Raw genomic sequence first — 23,482 nt, forward strand, 5'->3', positions numbered from 1 at the left:
TAATGTAATGTACTTCATGTTCATTCAGGTACTCAATAAAGTAAAAAATAAAATGTGGCACTAAATATATATTTAGTATCATTCAGTGTAGCTTACTACTGGCAGCTTCCTGTCACTGCAAAAGTGGCCCCAACATCCTCTTCTGCGGATGACATTTCATCTGTTTGATAAACTATCGGTTTCATTGCCTCAGCTGTGTCAGTGGAAAAATGGTCAGTGTTATTTATTATTGGATTATTCTTACTTATGCATTAATGTGTAACAACTGTATTTATTCTTGGCTAGTTTACATGATAACAATGCATCACATTTTATAGGCTCATAATCTGTTTTGTATGTAGAATCTCAATCTGCAAAGTAATTAGTAAATATAACTATCAAATAGTTGAGTAAAAAGTACAATTTGCCTGAGAATTGAGGTGGAGTAGAAGTATGAAAGAGCATAAAACTGACAGTTTTTAAAAACAGCCACAAGTAAGGTACACTTAGCTTATATTACACCACTGGTGCAGGTAGATGGGCCTTGGTGGATTAACTTGATGGATAGTGTACAGCACTTCTTTGATAATAGCTTGATATTTTGCTATTACTCTCATGCAGAAATAACGATAATAAGATAAGGTATAATTCATTGTCCCCTTAGGGAAATTCCTCTTGGGCTCAGCGTTATTGCATCACAAAAAATGTATCTCCCTAAGATACTCACATACATACCTTACATCATTCATACAAAACAAGAAAAACAAAACCAAAGACCAATGACATTGATAAAAAATAATTAAAAAACACACTACAGTTTATGAAACCAGGAAATAATATTGCACCAGTATTGCACATTGTAGTAGGATGTTGCAAGGTTATCATACGACCAATAATATAACAAACAAAACCCAACTGATGTACGGTGAACTGGGGGCTTTTAGAGCCCTCTGCTCTGTGAACGACTATTACAAACTGGTTTGAAAATGTTTTGACGTTTTAAGGTTTTGCTGTTATTTTGAATGGCTGTGTCTTTCACTTCCTTTTTGATTTCGCTTTCTTTCCTGCATTGCGCGAAGACCCGCCCTACTCTGCCTCTGATTGGCTAGTACTCGTTTCCTTCGTTAGATTGGTTAGGTTTAGGCACGAGGAGTGAAATGATTGGATTAAAATAAGCACATCAAGGTCAGAGCCAATCAGAAGCAGAGTAGGGCGGGTCTTCGCAGAATGCGGGTGGTAAAAAAAGAAATAACGCCGCTTTCCTTCTCCACAGCGCCATCTGTGGGCCGCTGCTGCTGTTTCTGGAGAGCTTACAGTGGGAGGGTATGAGCAGCGGAGGTTTTAAACCTACTGGAGCCTGTAGGTGATGGCTCCGCTTTTAAATCAGTAGATGCCAGCAGAGAGACATCGTTAGAAACATCGCAGATGACTCTGAGATGGGACAAACACATTTATTGCTGGCAGCGTTTCATATCGCCATGAAGCCCGTTTCATGTTACGATTACTTGCTTTCGATTCCCTCCAGCCTGCATCTCGGACCGTTCAAGTTAAACGGTAGGTTGGTTTGTAGCTCAAATTGAGTGTCGACGCCGAGTTTTGTATGTTAACCTGCGCTGCATCGTCCTCTGTGATAATACACGACTCATTCTCAGACATCTACGTAATGTTAATGCAGTTTTCAGTGCTTCATACACACACAAGCGGTGTTTTAACGCCACTCAAAACAAGCAAATTAAAGTTAATGGCGGTTATAGCCACCATCTCTGCGTGTCTCCTGTGTATTCTGGGTTATTCCTCAGTTATAGCGTGTAAGTAGGCATCAAAATGCTGGATGATTGACTGTCTGTTCGCCACCGTTCACAGGCTAAAGGAGGCTGGTCTGCTCTGACTGACAGTCCTGATATTTCCATCTGGACCTGGTGATATGAGAGGCTCCGGGAGACGGTGATGGAGCTCCAGGAGTTGGGCTGGCTGTGTCTGGTGGGTCTCTTCCTAGCCTCCTTGCTCATCGTGCTGGCATGGCTGCTCCAGTACTCGCTGACCGTATTGCGGCTGTGGAGAGCAAGGAGGACAGCCAAGCTGGGCAGAGGAGGAACAGCCTCGCTGCAGCTCTCCCTCTCGCAGCCCCGCCAGAGCCAGGCTGCAGGTGTTTGGGGCTTCCTGATGAAGCTGCGCTCGGGCCGGGATGGGGGACCAGCATCTGAGGCCGGGGTTAAAGGCTTGCTGACCTCCCTGTTCTCCTTCAAGTCCTTCAGGGAGCACTGGCAGAGAACCTGGATCAAAGCTCTGAATGAGCAAGCCTGCAGGCATGGGGTAAGTTGAGATCTTTAAAGTCCCCCTCCGCTCAAAAATGTGTTTTTATTCTTGTTCCTTCAGTTGGATGTTTAAGCTTCACTATGCAGAATGATGTATGTGCAGATTTGACACTAGAAGGCTGTTTTCCCATTCATCTGTTGAAAGTGGAAAGTTTCTCTGTGCTCATTAAAAATCCAATTTGAAGGGGCGGGTCTACGAGCATAATTTGTGACATCACAACTAGTTTGGAGCCAATCCTGGTTCAACATTCAACTTACACAAGTGTGATATGGAAACTTGAAACTTGCATATTCATAGACTCTGGAATTTTTAATGAGGGAGAAGGAGTAGACGTTATTTTAAGGATTTTAACATGGTAATTACACTTTTTTTTTGTGGAAAAAACATATCAGACAGACAATATTGCTCCAAACAGTCTTTTTATTTGTTTTAATACATGTTCGGAGGGGATGTTTAAGCTGTTATTGGAAGGAGTTGTAGCACAAATCATATTGCAGATGAGGACTGAATAAACATGATGGCAGTGTGTAAAAGAGCAGGTTACTCCACTAAGCAGAGGCATACATAGTTAAGCAAGGGCTCACACAGTTGGTGTGCCCATGTGCGCTGGAAGAGTGTGTGTGTAGGCAGGGAGGTGGAGGTGTGGGAGTTGGAGTGTCTCTAATCGGTAAGAGGATGGGGGGGTAGAGCCTTGCGTAACAGCTCTGAATCAATGCGAATAAGAGCGGGGAGGCAAGACCAGTCAGCGTAGCCACAGTATGAACACCCACACCTCATATAAATAGTCTGATACCTCTGCCTGAGGGTGGAGGGTGGGAGTTGAGGGGTGTTCAATCACATCAGAAAGAGGCACAATCGATACTGTTGTCCAAGAAAGAAGAACGGTTGTCTCACCTTTCCTGCCGCTCGTAACCTTTGTTGCCAGTGATAAAGCAGCGTTTGTCAAATTATATTAAAACTGCAGCATTTAGAGTAGAAACCTGGAAGTCACTTTTAAGTCTGAACGAATAACTGCATCACTGTTTTGCCACCAAACTAACCAGCTCAGTCTGACCTGCTTCTGATCTGCTTCACACATAACTAGTGGTTTCAGTGTGGTCAGTGCTCCACACAGTAAGCATGTGTTAGAGGCTTACCATAACTTTCTAAAGGTCTTTCTCCTTTGAAAACAGTTCCTTTGATCTGTGATTCAAAGTCTGCCACACAGTCAGATGTTTCCTATGAGCAGTGGAAGAGGAGATGGATCCTCTATCCCCCGCTTAGAAAGTGTGTGTGTTGAGGGAGAGATGAGTTGACGGGGAGTTTAAAGGGGTCAGATCAATCTATAGAAGTGAACGTGGACAACAAACAGCACTCGATTGTTTGATTCATATGGGGTCACCTCACCTCAGCTGATTGAAAGACTTCCTCTCAGATGTTCAAGTAAATACTTTGAAATATTTGTCCAGTGATGGTGCAGTTGTTGTATATTGGTTTTGGGGGAAAAAAATACATTTGGTCGTAGCCTAATGATGCAATGAATATGACTCTGTTTGTATGACAAGCTGCTCTTTGCCTGTTTTTAGCACCCAGATTAAAAAGATGTTAGACTCGCCCAACTGTATTTGATGGCAGCACACGCAATGATTGAAATCCAAGTTTCATCACCATCATAACCAAATTAATTGATCTGTTTGGCCAAAGGCCGTCTGTCTACCAAGTTTAAACCAAATAATGATAATAATAATAATAATAATAATAATGATAAACAGACAGCAATAACCATTGTGATTTTGCACACATTTGCTAAATCTTATAAAACCTTATCATCCAGCTTTACTAGTAATAAATGTAAATCTGGAAGGAACAGTTTGACATTTTGGAAAATGCCTTTTTTTTCTTTATGAGAAGATATTAGAGCTGCAAGAATTAGTCGATTAATCAATTAGTTGCCAACTATTAAATGAATCGCCAACTATTTTGATAATCAATTAATTGTTTTGAGTAATTTTTCAAGAAAAAAAGTTCTCTGATTCCTGCCTCTCAGATGAGAATGTTTTAAGGTTTTCTTTTGTCTTTAATGACAGTAAACTGAATATCTTTGGGTTGATGACTGTTGGTCTTGAGGGCTTTAGGACACAGTGATCAACATTTTTCTCCACTTTTGGACCTTTTTCAGACCAAACAACTAATCGATTAATCGAGACAATAATCAACAGATTAATTGATTATGAAAATAATCGTTAGTTGCAGCCCTAATAGATACCATTTTCGTATTTGCACACTCATTATGAAGTATGAAGTGTTTAGCTTAGCTTAGCATAACTACCGAGGCAAACAGCTAGCCTGGCTTTGTCAAAAGGGGAAAATAACACTTTCCAGCTTCTCTAAAGCTAATTAACATGTTAACTCTGGTTTGTTTAATCTGTACAAAAGCCAAAAAAGTTGTGGTTTCACAGGGAGCTATTTCTTGGCCGGGTCAGTGGCTTCTTGGGAGTCTCTGTTGGTTGCCTCGCAACCTCATGACAAGACTCCAAGAAGTCACTGCAACAAAGTGAACAAGTGTGTTTACCAAAATGTCAAACTGCTCCCTTAAAGTTGGATATTCTTTGTGTCGTGTTCAGAACCTTCATTAAAAATGAAGAGGACAGTACCTTCTCCTTTTGAGAAGGATACATGAAAATGTGTAAACATTACCGTCCTGTATACACACGGTGCTATAGTGGTTGACGTTTCTTCATGTGATTCCCTCAAGTTACTTTATATATATTCTCTGCATACCACATATGTTTTGGTATGCAGCATTAAGCCCGCTGAGCTTTTTATGTTATCTGTTTTCATCAAAGGGTTAAGTAGCTTAATTTTTGTGTTGGTAATTAGAGGGCTCAGTGAATCTTTAGAACTGCATCTCTTTCTTTCTTTATGGTGGTAAATGGGAGTGTGCCAGCTTAGTTATCTTACAATTGCCCAATGGTTATATGATCCAATGTGACCTTTGTTGCTGTCAGTTACTAAGAAACTCAACAACATTAGAGTGACTTTGGGTGAACCTTGGAGTATGCAGTGAGATTTTAATGGAGTTTCCAGAGGACAAACATGCTGTTTTTCTCTCAAACAATCATGGAAAATAAATCACAATACAATCTAGCTGTAATTGCTCATAGAACAGATATTCTGTTAGGAATAAAACTAGTAATTTGAATCTAAATCACCCTTTGGCTATAATAAATACACAAGGGAGGCTTATTGTAGAAAGTAGACAGGCTTCATTTAAGGCGTTGTTTTTTTAGGGTTGCAATGGATATTTTTCAGCAAAAGCCTGATTTAATGTAAGAACCTTATATCTTCATGGCTCTCTGTAGGTTTGATCTGTGACTGTCTGACTTTTAGGCTTATGAAACACTTGGGGAACCTAAAAGAAAATGCAATTAACAGGCTAGAAAGAAGTAGAAACAAGTTTTTCACCTGCCAGTGATAAGTTATATGACGTTTATTTTAAGATAATTCTCCAGACTGAATAAATGCGTCAGTGGCAGTGGAGAGAGAGGGACAAGCTGTCCACGCCTCTTTGTCCATGTGGCGTTCAGTTTGTGAACTGAGAGTGTGAGCCAAGGCTTCCCGAGCTCACTCATCACAATAAAATATCTACCAGTCATTGTGTCTGCATGCAGAGCAATCTGATGTTCTGAATGTGTCTGGGGCGTATGCAAATCACTTTTTCACTTTGTTTATGGTACTGATTGGAACATGACACTGAGATTACAAAAGACAAACATTGTTTTACATAGATATACCTAGAGGTATATCTAAGAGCCAGCGTGGCCTTGTGATTGAAGACACAATCCTTGTCTTGTTTGTTTTAACTTGGTTCACCTTATGTTCTGGCTTTTCACCTCCTCCCTCAAAACTTGATTGGAAAAACCTGCTGTCGGGGGTTTCGTGGAGATATTTTTTGCTTCTTACATACAATAAGCACCTGCCACCTGCCAGGCATGTTGCTGTGGTCGCTTGGAAAACAGACACTACAGCAACGGCCCAAACTGTGGTCCCAAAGACTCACGTTCACCTCTGTCTTGCATTTCACAATTATGTTTCTACATCAGCAAAACATGAGCCCCTCCGGAGGAACACAGGGCGATGAAGATACAGCTTCGGTGTCATCATGTTGGGATTAGCATGCAAATCCTTTATAGCATTAGCCTAAGTACTTCTTCGGCATTTTAGATTGATGCTGACAGAGGTCTTTAAATAATTATGTTGAAATTCACCCAAATAAAGGCAAGTTAATTAATAAACAGGGTTCAGCAAAACCTTTCACTCTGCAGGCCCCATTATGTTGGGCTTTTTTTATTGATTCACAAATGATTTTTCTCCTTTCTCCATGTGAGACTCAACATGATACATGATACTTGAAATGATGCACTGTGGCAGAAAATTTTATTCTGAAACTGTGGTATCAATCTACTCATTTAACTCTCAGCAAGACATTTAATAAGCATATTTCCCTAAATGTGAAACTGTTCCTTTAATGAAAGAAAATAATTGGCAGGTTAAGTGAAAATGAAAATAATCGTTAGTTGCAGCTCAAACTATATAGTTGGTCATCATCAAAAAGTGGTGAATGAAAAATATACCATGTTAAAAGTGATTATGGGGCCCAATAAATGGGTTCAGGTCCAGCTATTAACCAAACCGTTTATATCATCATAGTTGCCTTATTAATAGCTCTTATTAATGTTTCTATGGTCATGTTGGATTTGTATGTATTTGCATCAATGTGATGAAGTACGTGCATTTGTTAACTATTTGATTTGCTGGTTTAACCAAAAACAGAAATTCCTGTATCACTGTTTTATACATTAACAATATCTGAATTTATTTTTCAGAAAATGTATTATATATCACAAATTTGTGGTATAAAATGACATACACCATGATAGAGAATTTTAGCCACATTTGATCCATTATTCCTGGATCTTACATGATTTTAAGTCACCCTTTGCCTGAAAAATAGTTGGTCGAAAAGTACCAAATGAAATTAAAGGGAGCTTTGATTTAGTGTGCGGATACTCCTTCTATCATTTTTATTTAACGCAGAGCTGACAGTGTATTATGACTGCCTCACTCACACTGCCCTGAAACTATCTATTGTAAGAGTATCATAACCTCTTCAGTATCTTTGCTCTCACTAGAACTGCAGTACAAAAAATCTGAAAGTCTTACAAGGTCCCAAGTTGGGTAATTTGTCGGAATATCTTACTCTTTATTCACACATGATGTGGAAAATGAGCTAATATGATATGCAGGCTGGTGTTGCCTGTAAGTGTGGCCTTTCACATCATGGGTTTTTAAGACTTGCTTGCTCTTAAGATCACTGTGAAACATAATATTCACCGGAAACTGGGTAGCTGCACTCAGTGAGTTAAGCTGTTCACAGTAATGGGGATGAACATTACGGATATTTCAGTAGCAATATCAAACATGTTGGATTTTGTCATCAATGCCTTGTATTGTTGGATTTTGGTTTTAAGTTTTAGGTAGAAACTTACATGGCAAAGTGTGTTTTAGGGTTCATTTTTATTTATAGAGATATTGAGCTTCATAGAGCAGGCTCCTCTGTGCTTGGTGACCTGGTAGTTTTTTATCAGTCTTACATGAAGATGTTCATATCTGTAGTTCACATTCATTTCAGGTCTGACTGTCCTTGTTGATATTCTCTTCGGCCTTCTTGACTTCACTGCAGTAGAGAGTGACGCAACGCTTCAATACTCATGGGGGTCCATGTAAACAGTGCAAGCTTACAGCTCATGTATCACTAATTCTTAGTGTCGTCAGAATGCTGCGACCCTCCTGAGGGGAAACCTGACCCTGACTCCTGAAGTCCAGGATTCAAAATAACAAGACCAGACTAAAAATGATTCAAGAGACTGAATCCTGACAGGGAAGTTGGGAGTAGTGACATAAACATAGGGAATAGCAGCAAATAGTAAACACAAATGTAGGGCTGGGCGATATGAACAGAATCAAATATCACAATATTTTTGATCAAATACCTCGATATCGATATTGCGGCAATATTGTAGGGATGACTATTGCTTTCACATAATATTTACAAAATGAGATTTTTGATAACTAATCATCAGTAACATGGATATAATGACTAAGTGGGTAAAGGCAAATAATAGAACAGTCTGTAAGTTCAGAAAATTACATCACTTTACCGTAATGCAGCCTTTAAAACCAGGAAAAGACAACAGTTACGCCATATCATGATATTACAATATCCATATCTAGTCTCATATCATAATATCGATATATTGCCCAGCCCTGTACTAATGCTTGCATTTCTATATCTATTTGTAGTGGGCATACGTGATATTTAGGTGGGACTACATCAATAACTCAAAATACAGGAAACACTACAACACATGGAAGTATACTGTGTGAGTTTGATGGCTCTACAGCTGCATTGTCTTTGGAGAGATAGGTTAGAGGAGAGAATCGCAACCCCAGGGTGAAAAGCAGAGTGGTTGAGCTCTGTCCTTGTGTTGCAGCTGGGTTCTTCACAGATTTGAAGATATGTCAAGTCTACTGTACCTCCACTGACCCCCACCCCCCTTTTTCTCACTCTCACTGTGCCCCTTTAATAATAATGAATTTGGCCTACGGCTTCATTGCAGCTATATGTGGCGAAGGACGTCCGCTTGCTGCATTAACACACACACAGGTCACTAGATGTACTGTACTTGTATCCACAAACACTTGTACAATTAACATGACAATCTTTACTTCTTATACCAGTTACAACATCAAATCATCTGATTTAGCTGGCGGTTAATGTGCATGAAACACAAGCTATGAGGATGGTTTGCACGGTATTGGTTTTCCTTAAACATAGGCATGTTAAACATAGAAACAACAATCTGTTCAGCAGCATAAAATGCTAACCTCCACAGCATATACTGTCTTTTTGGTTTCCCTCCTGCGTCTTTGGACAGTAATTCCATGATGCAGCTTGTTTCATGACTCACTTGTTTATCCAGAGGAAGTGTCTGTCTGCTGAAGTATCACTGCAGAAGCCTCTGGATATAATCTTGTCTTGGCAAAAGGACTTGATATGGAGCCATTCAGATGTTTCTAGCTGGATTAGCTCGTGGAGGAGGCTTGAAGGACTGGACCGGTTGGCCTCTTCAGACCTGCGGATCATAATAGCATCGCCAGACTGTGTGTGCATCTGCAGCTGACACATTATGTCAAGCTACCGTCACTGGGTTCAGTGGGTGGTAGAGGAGGACTAATAGAGCATACAAGTGTGCATCTGCAGGGAAGGAAGCTCCCTGTCCATTCAAGATCAACAAATACAAAGAGCCTGGTGATTAGCCCTAGGCCACAGTTCACATCTTCCCTCTCTGACTGGAAGCTGCTGGTAGATGATTAATGCCCTGTGATTATGCTCAAGTAGATTTCTTCTTAACGACAGGGGACGTTAAGCACTCAGCACTCATTTGCTATGATAGTGCAGTAAACTAACCTTTCTATCCCTCGCTCACGGCCGCTGATAAGATGCAAATTTACCAGCCAGTTTCGCTTCATCAGCCAAAATTTACAGTCTTTCTGTGGCAGACATTAATCTCTCAGGTTACTTGAGTACTTTACAGAATATATTTACTAAATATAGTTTTTCCAGACAGGCAGTTTAAGTGTGATCGAACTCTGATAAATATCGAGTTGGAAAAACCCATTAAACACACTTTGGTTTACTTTGGAGAACTGGGACAATCACTCCAACATTTAGCAAAACTGTGTATTCATGTAAAAAAAATGTTTTCAGCTCTAACACCTCTACATTACGGACAGTAGATTTTTTTGTATATGTTTTCTCAAAATCACTAAACTTACTTCAGAAGTAGTTTTTTGCCATAAGTGTTGTCACTTATGTAACCTGAACCTCAGATAGACACTACTAAAAGAAAAGGCAGGAAAAGAAGATGAGGGTCAACAAAAGCCACCGGCAGAGTGTATTTCTGGTTGACCCACATGCTTTTCTGAGGCGTTCAGCCAGTCGGACCCAAAGGGGGTGATTCTGACAAACCTAAAGTGACACCAGAGATGTCCTCAGGAACTATCTCTTTCCAGAAATACCCTGCACGTACACACTTGAACAGTGGTGATTCACAAGGACAAATAAGTGGTTATGCTGCTAGCAGTGCCCTATCCATGACAGAATGAGCTCTGTGGCCTCTGCCAGGAGGATACACAACACCACAGCGCACCAGATGGCTACATAAGTTCTTTTTGTCACGGATTAGCATTTTTGACATACACAAGACTAAGAGTCTACACTCTACAGCAATGTTGCTGCTCCATGCTGATGTTAAGAAGGTATAAAGTTTACCATGTTCACCATCTTAGTTTAGCATATTAGCATGCCAACATTTGCTGATTAACATGAAACACAAAGTACAGCTGAGGCTGATGAGAATATCAGTTTTTAAAGTATTTAGACATAAACGAAAGTATTGAGCTGCTTGAAATTTGACCTGATGATTGTGTTAGATTAAAGGTCAGGTAAACACAAGTCAGCACACTTAATCCAATTTCTCAGCAATTCATCCAATACAGTATGTGTAGAGATGTTTCAGTCTGGACCAAATCGGTGGACCAACCAATATGGGCATCCCAAGAACCACGCAGCCAGCCAAGCTGACAAAAATGGAATGGAAACGAAAATCTGATGACCCAACCTCCAGGCATGGGTTCAGGCATGCGAGATTTTGATTGACTCATCTTGACAGTCCTGCACTGCTATGTGTCCTAATATGCAGAATTTTTAAGTTGTCAGTTTCTTTTCGTCATGGATTATTAGCGTGATTGAAATAAAACATCAAGCACGTCATACCACACTCTCTATCCTCATACACTCCCAGCTGCCTAATAAAGGCAAAATGCTGAGAAACTATCTAAATATAAACGTAATTCTATTGGTTCCCATCATGCTAATTTTTGCAGAATGTGGGTGCCCCAAAAAACCACTGACATTCAGGAGGATTTGCTCATAACATTGTAATGTTTCTAATTAGCCTCATTGCAAAGATGCCTGTGATGTTTGACTGCAGGGACGCAAACCTTTTTAGCAATATGCATCTATGAGCCACACACAACCCCGTGATTAATGTTTTTCTAAGGCTACACAATCTGAAATACCTCACATCATATTTGTTCTGCACTTTGGATATAATGAATGGTTGGGTGACTGAGCTGTTTTAGAGGCTCCAGCCAACCGAAGTAAACACAGCCGGTTGTAGGGTGTAATCATGTGACTGCAGTGTTGGTCCAGGGAACCTACGTAAGCTTGCAGCATTGCACTTGGCTTCCTGCCCTTCTGGCTGGACACACCAACACACACGCAGACACAAACTTTGTTACATCATCCTTCCACCTCTGCCCCGCCTCCGCCGTTGTGTTTGATAGAGATTGGACTTGGACCTAGAGGAACATATGCCCTGACAATAGGGGATTTGTTTTCTCTCACTTACATCTCCTGAGCCAATTAAAACCATCCAGTGAAACAGATCCTCTGGCACACATACAGAGTGATAGTAGGCCACTGGTGTTTTCACGGTTCTGGTGAATTGTTTTTCTACAGAGATACTAATTCCTCTTGTGAAGGGTGTCTTCCAAGTCTAGCGCACAGACAGTAAAAGCTGCTTTTCTGTGACTAAGCATTGACGGAGGCAGTTCTGATAATAGAGGCTGAAGCACAGTGTCCTCTGAGCAGCTTAAAAGAGTCACATTTTAATGAAACTGAAACTGCATTATTACAAAACCTCATATTAACTTGAATGTACTCCCTACCAGCCTTTGGTTAAACATATGTTGTAAATCTTTTGCCAGTATCTTCAGGCACTATTCATCCGAATGCACAAATCCACAGTGCTGCTTAAGCTTCAATCACTGCTTTGCCACATTACATTAACTTCATGTTTTTTTCTGCATCAGACTTAACACTGACATTTTGTCATGGTGAACCTTTTGTATGAGAAAAAATAATTACACATTAATACTCTGGAGTCTATCACAAAGTTTTGCCTAAAGGAACATTTCTGTTTCTGCAAAGATGATGAGGTTGCTGGAGTACAATGTTCATATTTTTTAAGTGTGTGATTAGAATTATGTGATCAGCAGTGTATGTGACAGTCTACGAGTTCTTCAACCACCGATACCAAACATGCTTAAAATTCATAAATTGCCCCAGTTAATTTGCATTTTAGTTCAAGTGATAAAGAAGCAGTTTCATTCACTAATTCAGAAGAGATCCATAAGGATTATGACTAACGGCTAGCCAGTCACATTAAGGACTGTATCACTGCAGTACAAAACCTTTTATGTCACCCCCAAGTGTCTCTCTTTGTTCTCTTATGTAATATTTAGGGTGTTTGTTCTCTTCCTCTTTCTCTCCCAGAGCTCCATCCAGATCACTTTTGACAGCAGTCTCCAGTTTACTGCTGCCTCCGCAATAGATAGTGTGACCTGCACTGACCAATCATCACACCGAATGGTAGGTCATCTTTGTGGTAAATGTTCATTACAGCTGTTAAAAACACAGGTTTAACTTGTAAAGCCGTCCAGTCACCCAGTCAATTTTAATTGGAGCAATACATGCCAGAAAATCTGATACAAAAGTTGTGTATGTCATCGTGTAGTTTTTCTTTAACAACAGTAAGACCAGATCATACCATCATATCTTCTCTTTGACTATTAAAATCAATAGTCAAAGAGAAAATATGATGGTATGAGGACCTTGATACTGTCTGTTAGTAATGACTGAATCTTGTTTTTGCGGAAACATCTCAAAGGATGAACTTTTTCTCCCTTTCTAGTTTTGTCCTTTGACAGCCTTTTGTTGTTTGACAGGTTTTACACTGTAAATGTTGGGTGGACACAGTGACATTTCCCGTGACCGTCACCCAGCAGTCACCAGCTGCCGTTTCCATGGATACCTATCAGATCAGTATAGCACCTATGGTGGCAAAGGTACAAAAGCACACCACCTGGATTTCGCAATTTGCACATTTGATGGCAGACCTCTAAAACAAATGAAAATATCAGAGCATCATTTGCATTGTTATTCAAATTTGTACCCGTAAATTGCATGTACTGGTCCTGCTTTTACTGTAGTTGTCATTAATCACAGAACCTTTGTGTATTTCACTGCACACTAATCACATCATAGTTAAGAACATCTAACATTGATCAAAATTAAGAACCAATTTCCCATAAATTCTGTTCCTTCCTGTCACAGTAGTGTTTATTTTCTCTCTTGCTGATATTTTGATATCTGCACTTCACTCCTTCCAACACCTAGCATAACAAGAAATATTTCTTTTTGCACTGGAAGAACAGGACCCTCTACATGTTTTGTATCATAAAAAACTCCCATCCCAATCCCCATTTTCTGCCAAATTTTTGCTGTAGTTTTCTAATGTGAACAGTGTTTCAGAGGCTGCCAATTATCTAGGAAGAGGACTCTAAATTAAATTGTGTGGTAATTACTTATTGATGTAAAAATGTCACACATAACATCTTTACTAGTATACTGTGGCGATCAGTTGTAAAAGAACCACCGCATGCCTGTCGACCTGCTGTCTTCCTCTGTGTCTAATGTGTTTTCCAAACCTGCTCCACCTGTCTGTCTCCATCAGGTGGTTGTGTGTCTGGAGGACGTGGAGGACGAGGGACTGCTGATGTCCTGGACTCTCTCCAAACAGCCATCGTTTATTCTGACCTTGTCTCCATGCAAGCTGCAGAGACAGGTGAGATGATCTGATATTGATACCACTAATATGATATGCCCGCTTCATGAGGGCACCAGGGTGCGTGAACTAAAATGTTCCATACATTTAAAAAAGAAAATGCAATAATTAATTAATAATATATATATATATATTTTTTTTTTTTTTCTGAGAAGATGCTCACACTTTCTGTCAATTAAGATTTAACATAGAATGTTTTGCATGTGAGTTGAATGTCAAGACAGTAACAAAAGCAGTAAAATAAGGAACAAAAACAAAATATGTAGCACAAGACATTGTTATCACTACTGAAGAAAGGCCTTCTGGGATACCCACTGAATCTAAACAAGAATAAAAGTCTAAATTTGATCTCTGTAGTCAAGACAAATATGAGTATGATATTTTGGGATGCGTTCAATCCCCCCAAAATGCAATGTTTTTTGAACAAACTAAATTGGTTTCAGACTAAAGCGGTGGTAAACTTTTACATCCTATTTGTTTTTCATGGATATTATTAGAAGTAAGATGATATCTAGTCTCGCATTACCAGACAATCAGAGATCTCCGCCTACCGTCTGGGGATTTCTAAATGCACAGTAGTTGCTTGAGAGGCAGTGAGAGCGGCCGCTAACAAACATACACCCCTTACAATCTGTCAGGGACACGCCTTACCGGAAATGATGCTCTTCCTCTATTCTCCTCCGTAGTTAACTGCATGTCATCGCCCCGACATGAAGGGCCGCTCTAAAGACTTTGGATTGATTCTGCAATGCAGGGTTATTTTTAAACTCTCTAATTGTTTCCACCCAGTTTTAACAACGAAACCTGGGAGATTGTCCTCAGTCTAAACGTTTAGAGACTGACCTAGATGATATCAGACATAAAAATTGAATAAAAGCCCCAATTTGTGTCCATAGTGTCCTGCTACAACACATATGAGTTTATCATCAGAGAGTAATCTGTTGATTCTTCCTCTTCTCAGGGCACTGACGGTGAGGCAGACCTGGACATGATTAAAGGACTGATAGAGGATACTCTGTTCAGCACTCAACCAGCCATGGTCCTCAACCTCAAGACTTGTGCATCCAGTCCTTTGGTGAGAAATATCTCCTGTTTTCCTGCTAACAGCAACAGCTGCAATAAGACTGAAATAAATGCATTTGTGACTTAATGCTATATGGTCGATCCTGTGCCTGAAGTGATTTTGTTGTTGTGCTCTGAACCCTTCTTTCTGCATGCTCTCAGGCCCCCATGGAGCATCTATCAGTGGGATTAAATTCTGTACCCCAGAGCGTCTTGGTGCGACGCCTATTGCTTCGGCAGCTCAGGGCGACCTTAAGTAAAGGTCAGATATATTCTCTCAGCTTCAGATCATTTCAGTCTAGCGCCCTGCTGATTCCCGAGGTCTCACTGTGTCGCGGTGTGTTTGCAGGTCAGTGGTCTAGAATGGGGGAGCTGTGCTGCGTCCTGACCCTGGACCAACCCTCCACAGAGAGGACAACCTGCTTCCTGTCTGCTCCCAGCAACCCCAACGCCCCACTGGAATGGAGTGAAGAAATGACTCTGTAAGAAAGCATCTGTGACGTCAAACGGCTGTTAATGTGTCATGATTGTGTGCTTTCATGCCGACATAAAGGGGAAAAACCAGCCTGGAGAAAAAGTCCAGTTAATGTAGACGTGGGGTTTCACTTTAATGCTAACAGAGTTGTGTCCTGTGTGTTGAAGGGAGCTGAGCCCAGAAACCAAAGAGCTGAGAATAAGACTTCTGGAGCGGAATGGCAGAAGGGAACGTAAGGCAATTTACTTTTGGATGCTGTTCAGAAACCTGATCAGCAGTAATGTTTAGACTGCTTAAGCAAAACCTTTAATGTCTAAAATGCTCTGTTGGCAGACTCACTGTAATGGTCTCTGTTAGCGTTTTGGAATAGAAATGTCAGGAGATGCTCCTATTGCAGCCTCAGAACTACTAGTTAATGAACAGCTTTCATGCTGTTTATATAAAGATGTTAAGACGTGTGTTTTGTTTGAATCTTGGTAGAGTTCCTGCACGGCCACGCCTCCATAGCCTTGGACCTCCAGCACAAAGTTCCTACAGGACAACATACACTGTCAATAAGCCCCGGCCACGGCTTGGCACCAAACGCTACCATCACCGCAGAGGTGAGTGACAAGATGTGAAACTGTTTCAAACACATTGTCGTGCTGTGAAGTGTAACAGTTACATCACAGTTTATTATCTAACATCAAGCAAGCTGGAATGAAACAAAGAATCACAACAAAAGGAGAGAGAGTGTTGTATAACAGCTGATACATAGTCCATTGTTACGCCTTTACAGCTGATCTCTTCTAGCCTTTTCAGCCAGGTTAGGAGTTATTGTTAGGGTTACTTGTTTTTTTTTTTCCTTCTTGAAATCTACAGATTTCTCTGCTGTTTTATCCAAAGACAAAACATCTGCAGTATGTACGTAGGCTAACATTTCATATTGGTACATTCATTGTTGTTCTCAACAAAAAGATGAAAAAAATAACCTACAGAGTGTGAGATAACATCTCCTGTACCTCTCATGCAACCTGTTATAACTTCACTGATTAGTCATCTAAAATTTCTCCTGTATTTCCAGGTGCGAGTTTAAATAAAGTGCCCACCTCCACCACTAGTACACATTTTATTTGCTAAATGAAAAGACTTAAATGTGAGCATTGTAGGAGCGTCTGAGTCTCTCTCATGTTTTGTTTTTTTGACTCCTCCAGCTGTTGTACGTGGAATCAGAGGAACCTCGCGCGCTCAACGCTTTACCACTTCGTTCCTCACTCACTCCCACCAAGAAAGTCGACATGGACCGAACCATCATGCCAGACGGAACCATCGTCACCACTGTGACCACGGTCCAGTCTCGACTGAAACTGGAACGCAGTCCAGGTAAATTTACAGCATGAATTATTATATTGTGACGGGGTGGATGTACAACAAACGAGCGATAAAAAAATGTTGTAATAATATGAACAATGACATAAAATAGTTATGATGTCTTTCAGGTGATTCCCCTTTGTGTTCCCCATCCAAAGTGGAAGTGACCGAGAAGAAACCCACCATCCTGTCTGATGGCAGAGGCGGCGGCAGCAGCCCCAATCTTAGCAGTGAGTTCTAGACTGACAGGCCAGACCTATTGTTTTACATAACAGATGCAAAGTAGGATAAGCAACAAGCAGCAGTGTAACACGAGATGAGAGGGATGCAGCATGCACTCTATGTCCAGGCTCAAAAAGCCTTGATGTAGTTAAGTCACAGGTAAACAACTTGCTCATATGGAAGTACAAAACAGTCTGATTAACATGACAGACCTTCTTAACTGTGCAATATGTCTTAGACATAAAAATAATATTCTTTGTAGTTTGGTAGATATTTCTGATTAGCCACACATTTTCAAACTGTCATGCACTGCAATAAAAAATGTTTCAACACAAACTATAGCAGGAGTGTTTGATTGTGACTGATGGTGGAAATACTCTAAAACTATCTAATGATATAAAACTCCAGTATGACACTATTGGTCGCACTTTTATGTTTTTTAGCAGCACATGTAAAATCCTTGGGTTGTATAAAAGTAACTGTACTTTTTGAAAAAAGTTCACTACTTTAATGCTGATTTACATATTTGTGCTTTTGTCGCTCAGAGGGCAGCCGCCTCTCGAACGGCCTGGATCCTGTTGCAGAGACGGCCATTCGTCAGCTGACAGAGTCCGCCTCCAAAGTGGCGCGCAAGACACCAACAAAAAGGAGCACGCTGATCATCTCGGGCGTGTCAAAGGTCAGAGAACGGAAATTATGTCACATGTAGTATGTTGTAGAATTTCTGCCTTCACTGATAAAATAAAACTAGAGTCATGAGATGTTCTTCTATTCATTTTTAGACCTGCAGTGCAGTATATTTATTTAAGTTGGTTCGATCATTTTCAGTTTACTATTACCAGTAGGATGTCAGTTACCTGCACAGCTAGTTTTTCTTTGATGATTTACCAAACTTCACACCAAATACATGATCAGTGAGCCATTAACAAAGTCTACAAATGCTACTTTTAGGGAATATAAAATGCAATGAAATGGAGCCAGGAAAAATGAGTTTTATCCAAATTTAGTCCACAGTCACAGCCCTCCATTGGATCACATTACAGCAGTCTTCTGACCTGATTTTTGCCTTTAAGCCTGTAGAAATGTATTCAGTGCAAGAGGTTGCAGTTGAAACCTGACACACATTTCACTGGGATGTGTAAGTGTCATGATGTTGAAAGTGTGAGATGAACATTGCTTATTTTAAAATAACAATATATAATAATAACATGATGTCTTCATATTAAGCAGCGTTTTTAAGTTGGGATTCCAACATCCGTTTCCCTGTCTCTGACAAAATAACCCCTTAATTAACATGCTAATTTTTTTAAAAGGACATCATTTGTTTCAATTTACGGCTTGTCAGGTTCCGCTCTCAGAAGATGACTGTGCATTATCGAGCGGCTACGCTGCAGCCATGGACGCGGCCATGCATGGCAACCATTACGGGGTGGGGCATCACCAGGACCCGGATGAAACAACACCCTCCGACGTGTCGGAACGACCATCTGTAGACGATGTGGAATCAGACACTGGTTCCACTGGTGCCTTGGAGACCCGCAGCCTCAAGGACCATAAAGGTAAGACAGTCCTCAGCTGCACATTACCAGGTTTGATCTCAGAGAATATCTTGAATACTTCACACACAAAGACAACAACAATTTGCTGCTTTGTCTTTGTACTAAAAGCATAGGGGGAGATGTTCAGTTTCCATTAGTGTCTAATGCTGTTTGCAAACACAAAATTCTGCAATTAAGATACTGGATTTGCAAATTGTTTGATTGCACCTTCTCTTGTCATTAAAGCAGTAGTAGTAGTGGTATTTTTCACATTCAAGGATTCAAGGACCATTTATTAGCCAAGTATAGAAATACAAGGAATTTGCCTTGGTTCAGCTTTCAGAACACACAAAGACATTTATATTCAGTGAAAAATCTAACAAATAACATGGACACTGTTACATTGGGTGGGTTCAATAAAAAATCTAACACAGACACTGTTATGATGACACTGTTACACTGGGTGGGTGGGTGGGGGGGGGGGGGGGGGGGGCGTTAGTGGCAGGTGCAGGGACAGATAGCAGCAGGTCTGCAGGCTGAGGGGGGAGTTAGGCTTATGAGTTAATGAGTTTTATGGCGCAGGGGAAAAAAGTGTTCTTGTGTCTGGATGCCCCTGGCCTGTTTCCTGGCTCTGGAGGTGTGGATGTCATGGAGGGAGGGCAGGCTGCAGCTGCGGATGATGGGCTGCAGCCTGTGTCGCTCTCTCTGGGTGACTGAGGGGAACCAGAACAGTATGGAGGAGGTCTGGATGAACGGGATGATGGCGGTGTAAATCCGCACCAGCATTCCATGTGACAGATCGAATATTTTGAGTTGCCTCAAAAGGTAGAGCCTCTGTTGAGCCTTTTTACGGATGGAAAGTGTTTTGTTCTCCCATTTGATGTCCTGGCTGATGGTGGTGCCCAGGAATCTAAATGACTGAACTTATCGAATTGCTGTGTTGTTTAGTGTGAAGGGGGGCAAGACAGTGTCGCCTTTTCTAAAGTCCACTACCATCTCAACAGTTTTGGTGGCGTTGAGCTGCAGGTTGTTGGCACTGCACCACGATGCCAGCCGCTGTACCTCCTGCATGTAGGCCGACTTGTCGCTGTTATGGATGAGGTTGACCAGCGTTGTGTCGTCAGTGAATTTGAGAAGTTGGTGAAGGTGCAGTCGTTAGTGTAAAGGGTGAAGCAGGGGAGAAAGCACACAGTCCTGCGGGGCTCCAGTGCTGAGGGACAGGGTGCTGGAGTTGCACTTACCCATCCTCACACACTGAATCCTATCTGTCTGAAAGCTGAATATCCACTGACAGATCGGGTCAGGCACGCCCAGCTGGTACAGCTCTGGTCGTATGGTGTTAAATGCAAAGCTGAAATCCAGCAACAGGATTCTGGGGTAGCTGTTTAGGATGTCATGGTGCTTGAGGAGGAAATGGAGGCCCAGGTTGATGATATCCTCTACTGACCTGTTGGCCCGGTTGGCAAACTGCAGGGGGTCTATGTGGGGATCTGTTATGGTCTTCATGCGTCTCAACACAAGCCTTTCGAAGCACTTCATAACCAAGGATGCTAATGCAAGAGGTCTGTAGTCATTCATCTCCAAGATTTTATGCTTTTTGGGGACAGGGATGATAGATTTTTTGAAACAGGCTGGGACTGTGCAGAGGGACTGGGAGTGGTTAAAAATGTCTGTGAAAACAGGGGCCAGCTGGTCTGCACAGAGCTGATGGGGATGGATGGATGGAGAAACAGAGTCTGGTCCCGGGGCTTTTCTGGCTTTCTGGGTTTTGAAAAGTTTGCAGACTTCCCCCTTGGTTATCATCAATGGGGGAAGGGGGGAGAAGCACGGAGGATTGCTGGGTGGCTCGGGGGTTTGAAGTGGAAGGCAGGGGGATGGGGGAGCAGACTCAGATTGAGAGGCGTCAAATCTGTAGAATAAATTGAAGTCGTTTGCAAGTTGATAATTGTGAGGGGTTTACTTTTTGTAGTTTGTGGTGGTCCGCAGTGGTCTCCAGACAACAGCTGGGTTGTTAGATGCAAATTTTCCTTTCAGGTTCTGGGAGTGTTTGTGTTTGGCTACCCTACCGGCCTTCTGAAATGTGTAGTTGGCCTGTTTGTACACAGCTGTGTTTCCACTTGTAAAGGCAGCTTCTTTGTTTTATGAAGCTGCCTGAGTTCAGCTGAGGACTTATTATTGTATTTGATTGTAGTTTAGAGTGGATACATAAATCCTTGCAAAAACTTATGTATGATGCAAACAAATCTGCAAACAAATCAGGCTTACATAACATCAAACCTTCAATTGAGCAATCACTGATTTATAGGCCATATAACATGACTTCGGTCCTGCCACTGCCCCCTGGAGTCCATGCTGCAGCACACACCCAACCAGACCAAAGCGGTCTTTAAAGGACTTATGAGTGCTAAAAAAAGAACATTCATTCTATTTGACAGTAGAGCTGTGACATGAAATCAGTGAATTAATTCATTACACAGATCGGTGCCTCTTTAATGCAGTGATGTACTCTGTCTGCTTCCTCCAGTGGGCTTTCTACAGAGTGGTACGAAGCTGTTGTTCCGCAGAAGACATCGAGAGAAGGAGTCCTGCCTCAGCCAGTCGCATGAAGACATCTCCAACATGGACACTAATTTTGCTGCTGTTGCAACCAGCAGCCGTAAAAAGTCTGGCAGCTTCTCTCGGCGTCTCATCAAACGCTTCTCTTTCCGTTCATCAGGCAAATCAAAAGGCAAAGCCACCAGTACCAACGGAGGAACCAGCTCACTGGATAACTGATTATCATTGCAGGGACAGGACTTGTGTCATCCTGCTATTACTGTCAGAAGAAGAACTAAACATTTGTAAGAATCCAGTCTTTGACAGGTTGAACACTCCAGGTGGGCTGTCACCTGTACATCTCAGAGGGAGGATACCTCTGCAAGGACTTTCCTCTGGAGAGAAATGATTGCACTTTCAGGACAGAAGTCACACTTAATCGCATTATTGAAGTTGAAAAGTGATTATGAAGCTTATCTCTTTCGAGGCATTTGCTGCTTTGTGGACCATTCGAACACAAACTATAGCAGGAGTGTTTGATTGTGACTGATGGTGGAAATACTCGAAAACTATCTAATGATATAAAACTCCAGTATGACACTGTTGGTCGCACTTTGGACTTTTATGTTTTTTAGCAGCACATGTAAAATCCTTGGGTTGTATAAAAGTAATTTATTATTATGTGGTTCTCATGAAACAAGTGCTATTTATTTTACTAAAACAAGTCATCATAGTTGCATTACACTGTAAAATAGACATTGCTGTGTTTTTCCATACAAAGGTAATTTTAAACATAGTTTAAATAAGTTAACAAAAAAACACTCTTAATCTAGTTGTAATGTTCATTCATAATTGCTTATACATGGCTTTAGAATGTTGTTCAATGTTGTATCTATAAGAAAAAGATCATATATTTATTGTACTTTTTATTTTATAAAGGTACTTTGTGAAATATCATTGAAATTTCTGCTCATAAATGCATTTCAGTTTGCTTCTGAAACTTCAACCCTTCTTTTCAGTTGAATCGTCTCTTCAGAATAACTCAGACTTGTTATTAAAACAATAAATACAGTCTATCAGTGTCAGTGAAACACATACTGTAGGATCTCTAGCAGACTTTTCAAGGTGGGCAAAGTTGAAACTTTTTAAATTTTGACTGTTGTCGGTAAAAAAAAAAAAACTAAACTAAAAAAAAACATGTCCAGGTCCTGCTGTCCTTGTCTCTCCTGTTGACTCCAATTAATTCAAAAGTGAATTTAGACACATTATTAAGACTTCAGCTGATACTTTTATGGACATAAAATTATCGCAATAACCGTCATTACTGTGCAGCAAGGTTGCATCTAATGTGCTCTCATAAAATGTCTTGCATCGTTTGCAGGCAAAATCTTTTATAAACCTAAAAACTAAATTGTGTGTTAACATTTAGAGCATTATTCATCTATTTTTAATTGTAAACCTCAAGTTTCACATCAGTGCGAATACTGCAACAATTCTGCATTTTTGATTGGAAAAAACTGAACTTTGAAGTCTGAAGGAAGTGTTCAGAGATGCTCTGCAGAGACATTGGGAGCAACAAGATTGATATTTATTCAAAGTTTGCGACACAGTGATGTGTGGAGTGGACGTACTCAGGGTTAGATATGAAATGGCTACTAGCAACTAGAGACAGTAATTAACATATGATCCTTTTGACGTGATACTCAAGCTAAGATTCAAAGGAGTATGCTGCATCCTTCAAAGGCAAAATGGTAGAATCAGGATGTAAAAATGTACATACATTTGCATTATGTTAGAGAAAAAGAAAAATCTTTTAACTTACTGCATTCATTATGGGACTTCAGAGCAACCAAATTAAGTAATTTTATTTAATTTTCAGGTTTATTTTGCATCATGAAAAGGAAAGGATATTTATATTATATAAGGACTGTGATGAACATGCACCATGTGCTTTACAAATCTACAACCAATTCAGAATGCTGAAAAAAATTAACAAAGCCATTTCAGTGTCTAAAGGCACATTATATGTATATATGGCTGGAGTGTGAAACAGAAAGCGGCTGCAAAATTTGAGATGTGTATTATTTCTGTTGTTATATTTGAAAATGTTTAATTTATTGAAAATAAATTATTTTTGAAGCCTCAATCTGGATCCGACTGAATGACTTATTGATTGTTATTTTTATCCATTTTAACATGCATTATTCCGTTAC

General features: G+C 40.6%; 1 protein-coding gene across 1 annotated transcript; it reads left to right on the top strand.

Annotated features, from left to right (window-relative positions):
• Window positions 1-1,258: 1,258 nt before the first annotated feature.
• c2cd2l (c2cd2 like) lies at window positions 1,259-22,519 on the top strand. Its single transcript, XM_042430278.1, has 15 exons — window positions 1,259-1,533; window positions 1,843-2,292; window positions 12,737-12,832; window positions 13,189-13,308; window positions 13,977-14,087; window positions 15,049-15,162; window positions 15,312-15,411; window positions 15,499-15,631; window positions 15,792-15,856; window positions 16,105-16,226; window positions 16,818-16,986; window positions 17,103-17,204; window positions 17,742-17,875; window positions 18,542-18,755; window positions 21,259-22,519. Exons 2-15 carry the CDS (start codon window positions 1,927-1,929, stop codon window positions 21,507-21,509), a joined length of 2,097 nt encoding a protein of 698 aa, XP_042286212.1. The 5' UTR covers window positions 1,259-1,533; window positions 1,843-1,926; the 3' UTR covers window positions 21,510-22,519.
• The last annotated feature ends 963 nt before the right edge of the window (window positions 22,520-23,482 follow it).

Source organism: Thunnus maccoyii, chromosome 13, assembly GCF_910596095.1.
Source record: "Thunnus maccoyii chromosome 13, fThuMac1.1, whole genome shotgun sequence".
In the NCBI taxonomy this organism is placed as follows: Eukaryota; Metazoa; Chordata; class Actinopteri; order Scombriformes; family Scombridae; genus Thunnus; species Thunnus maccoyii.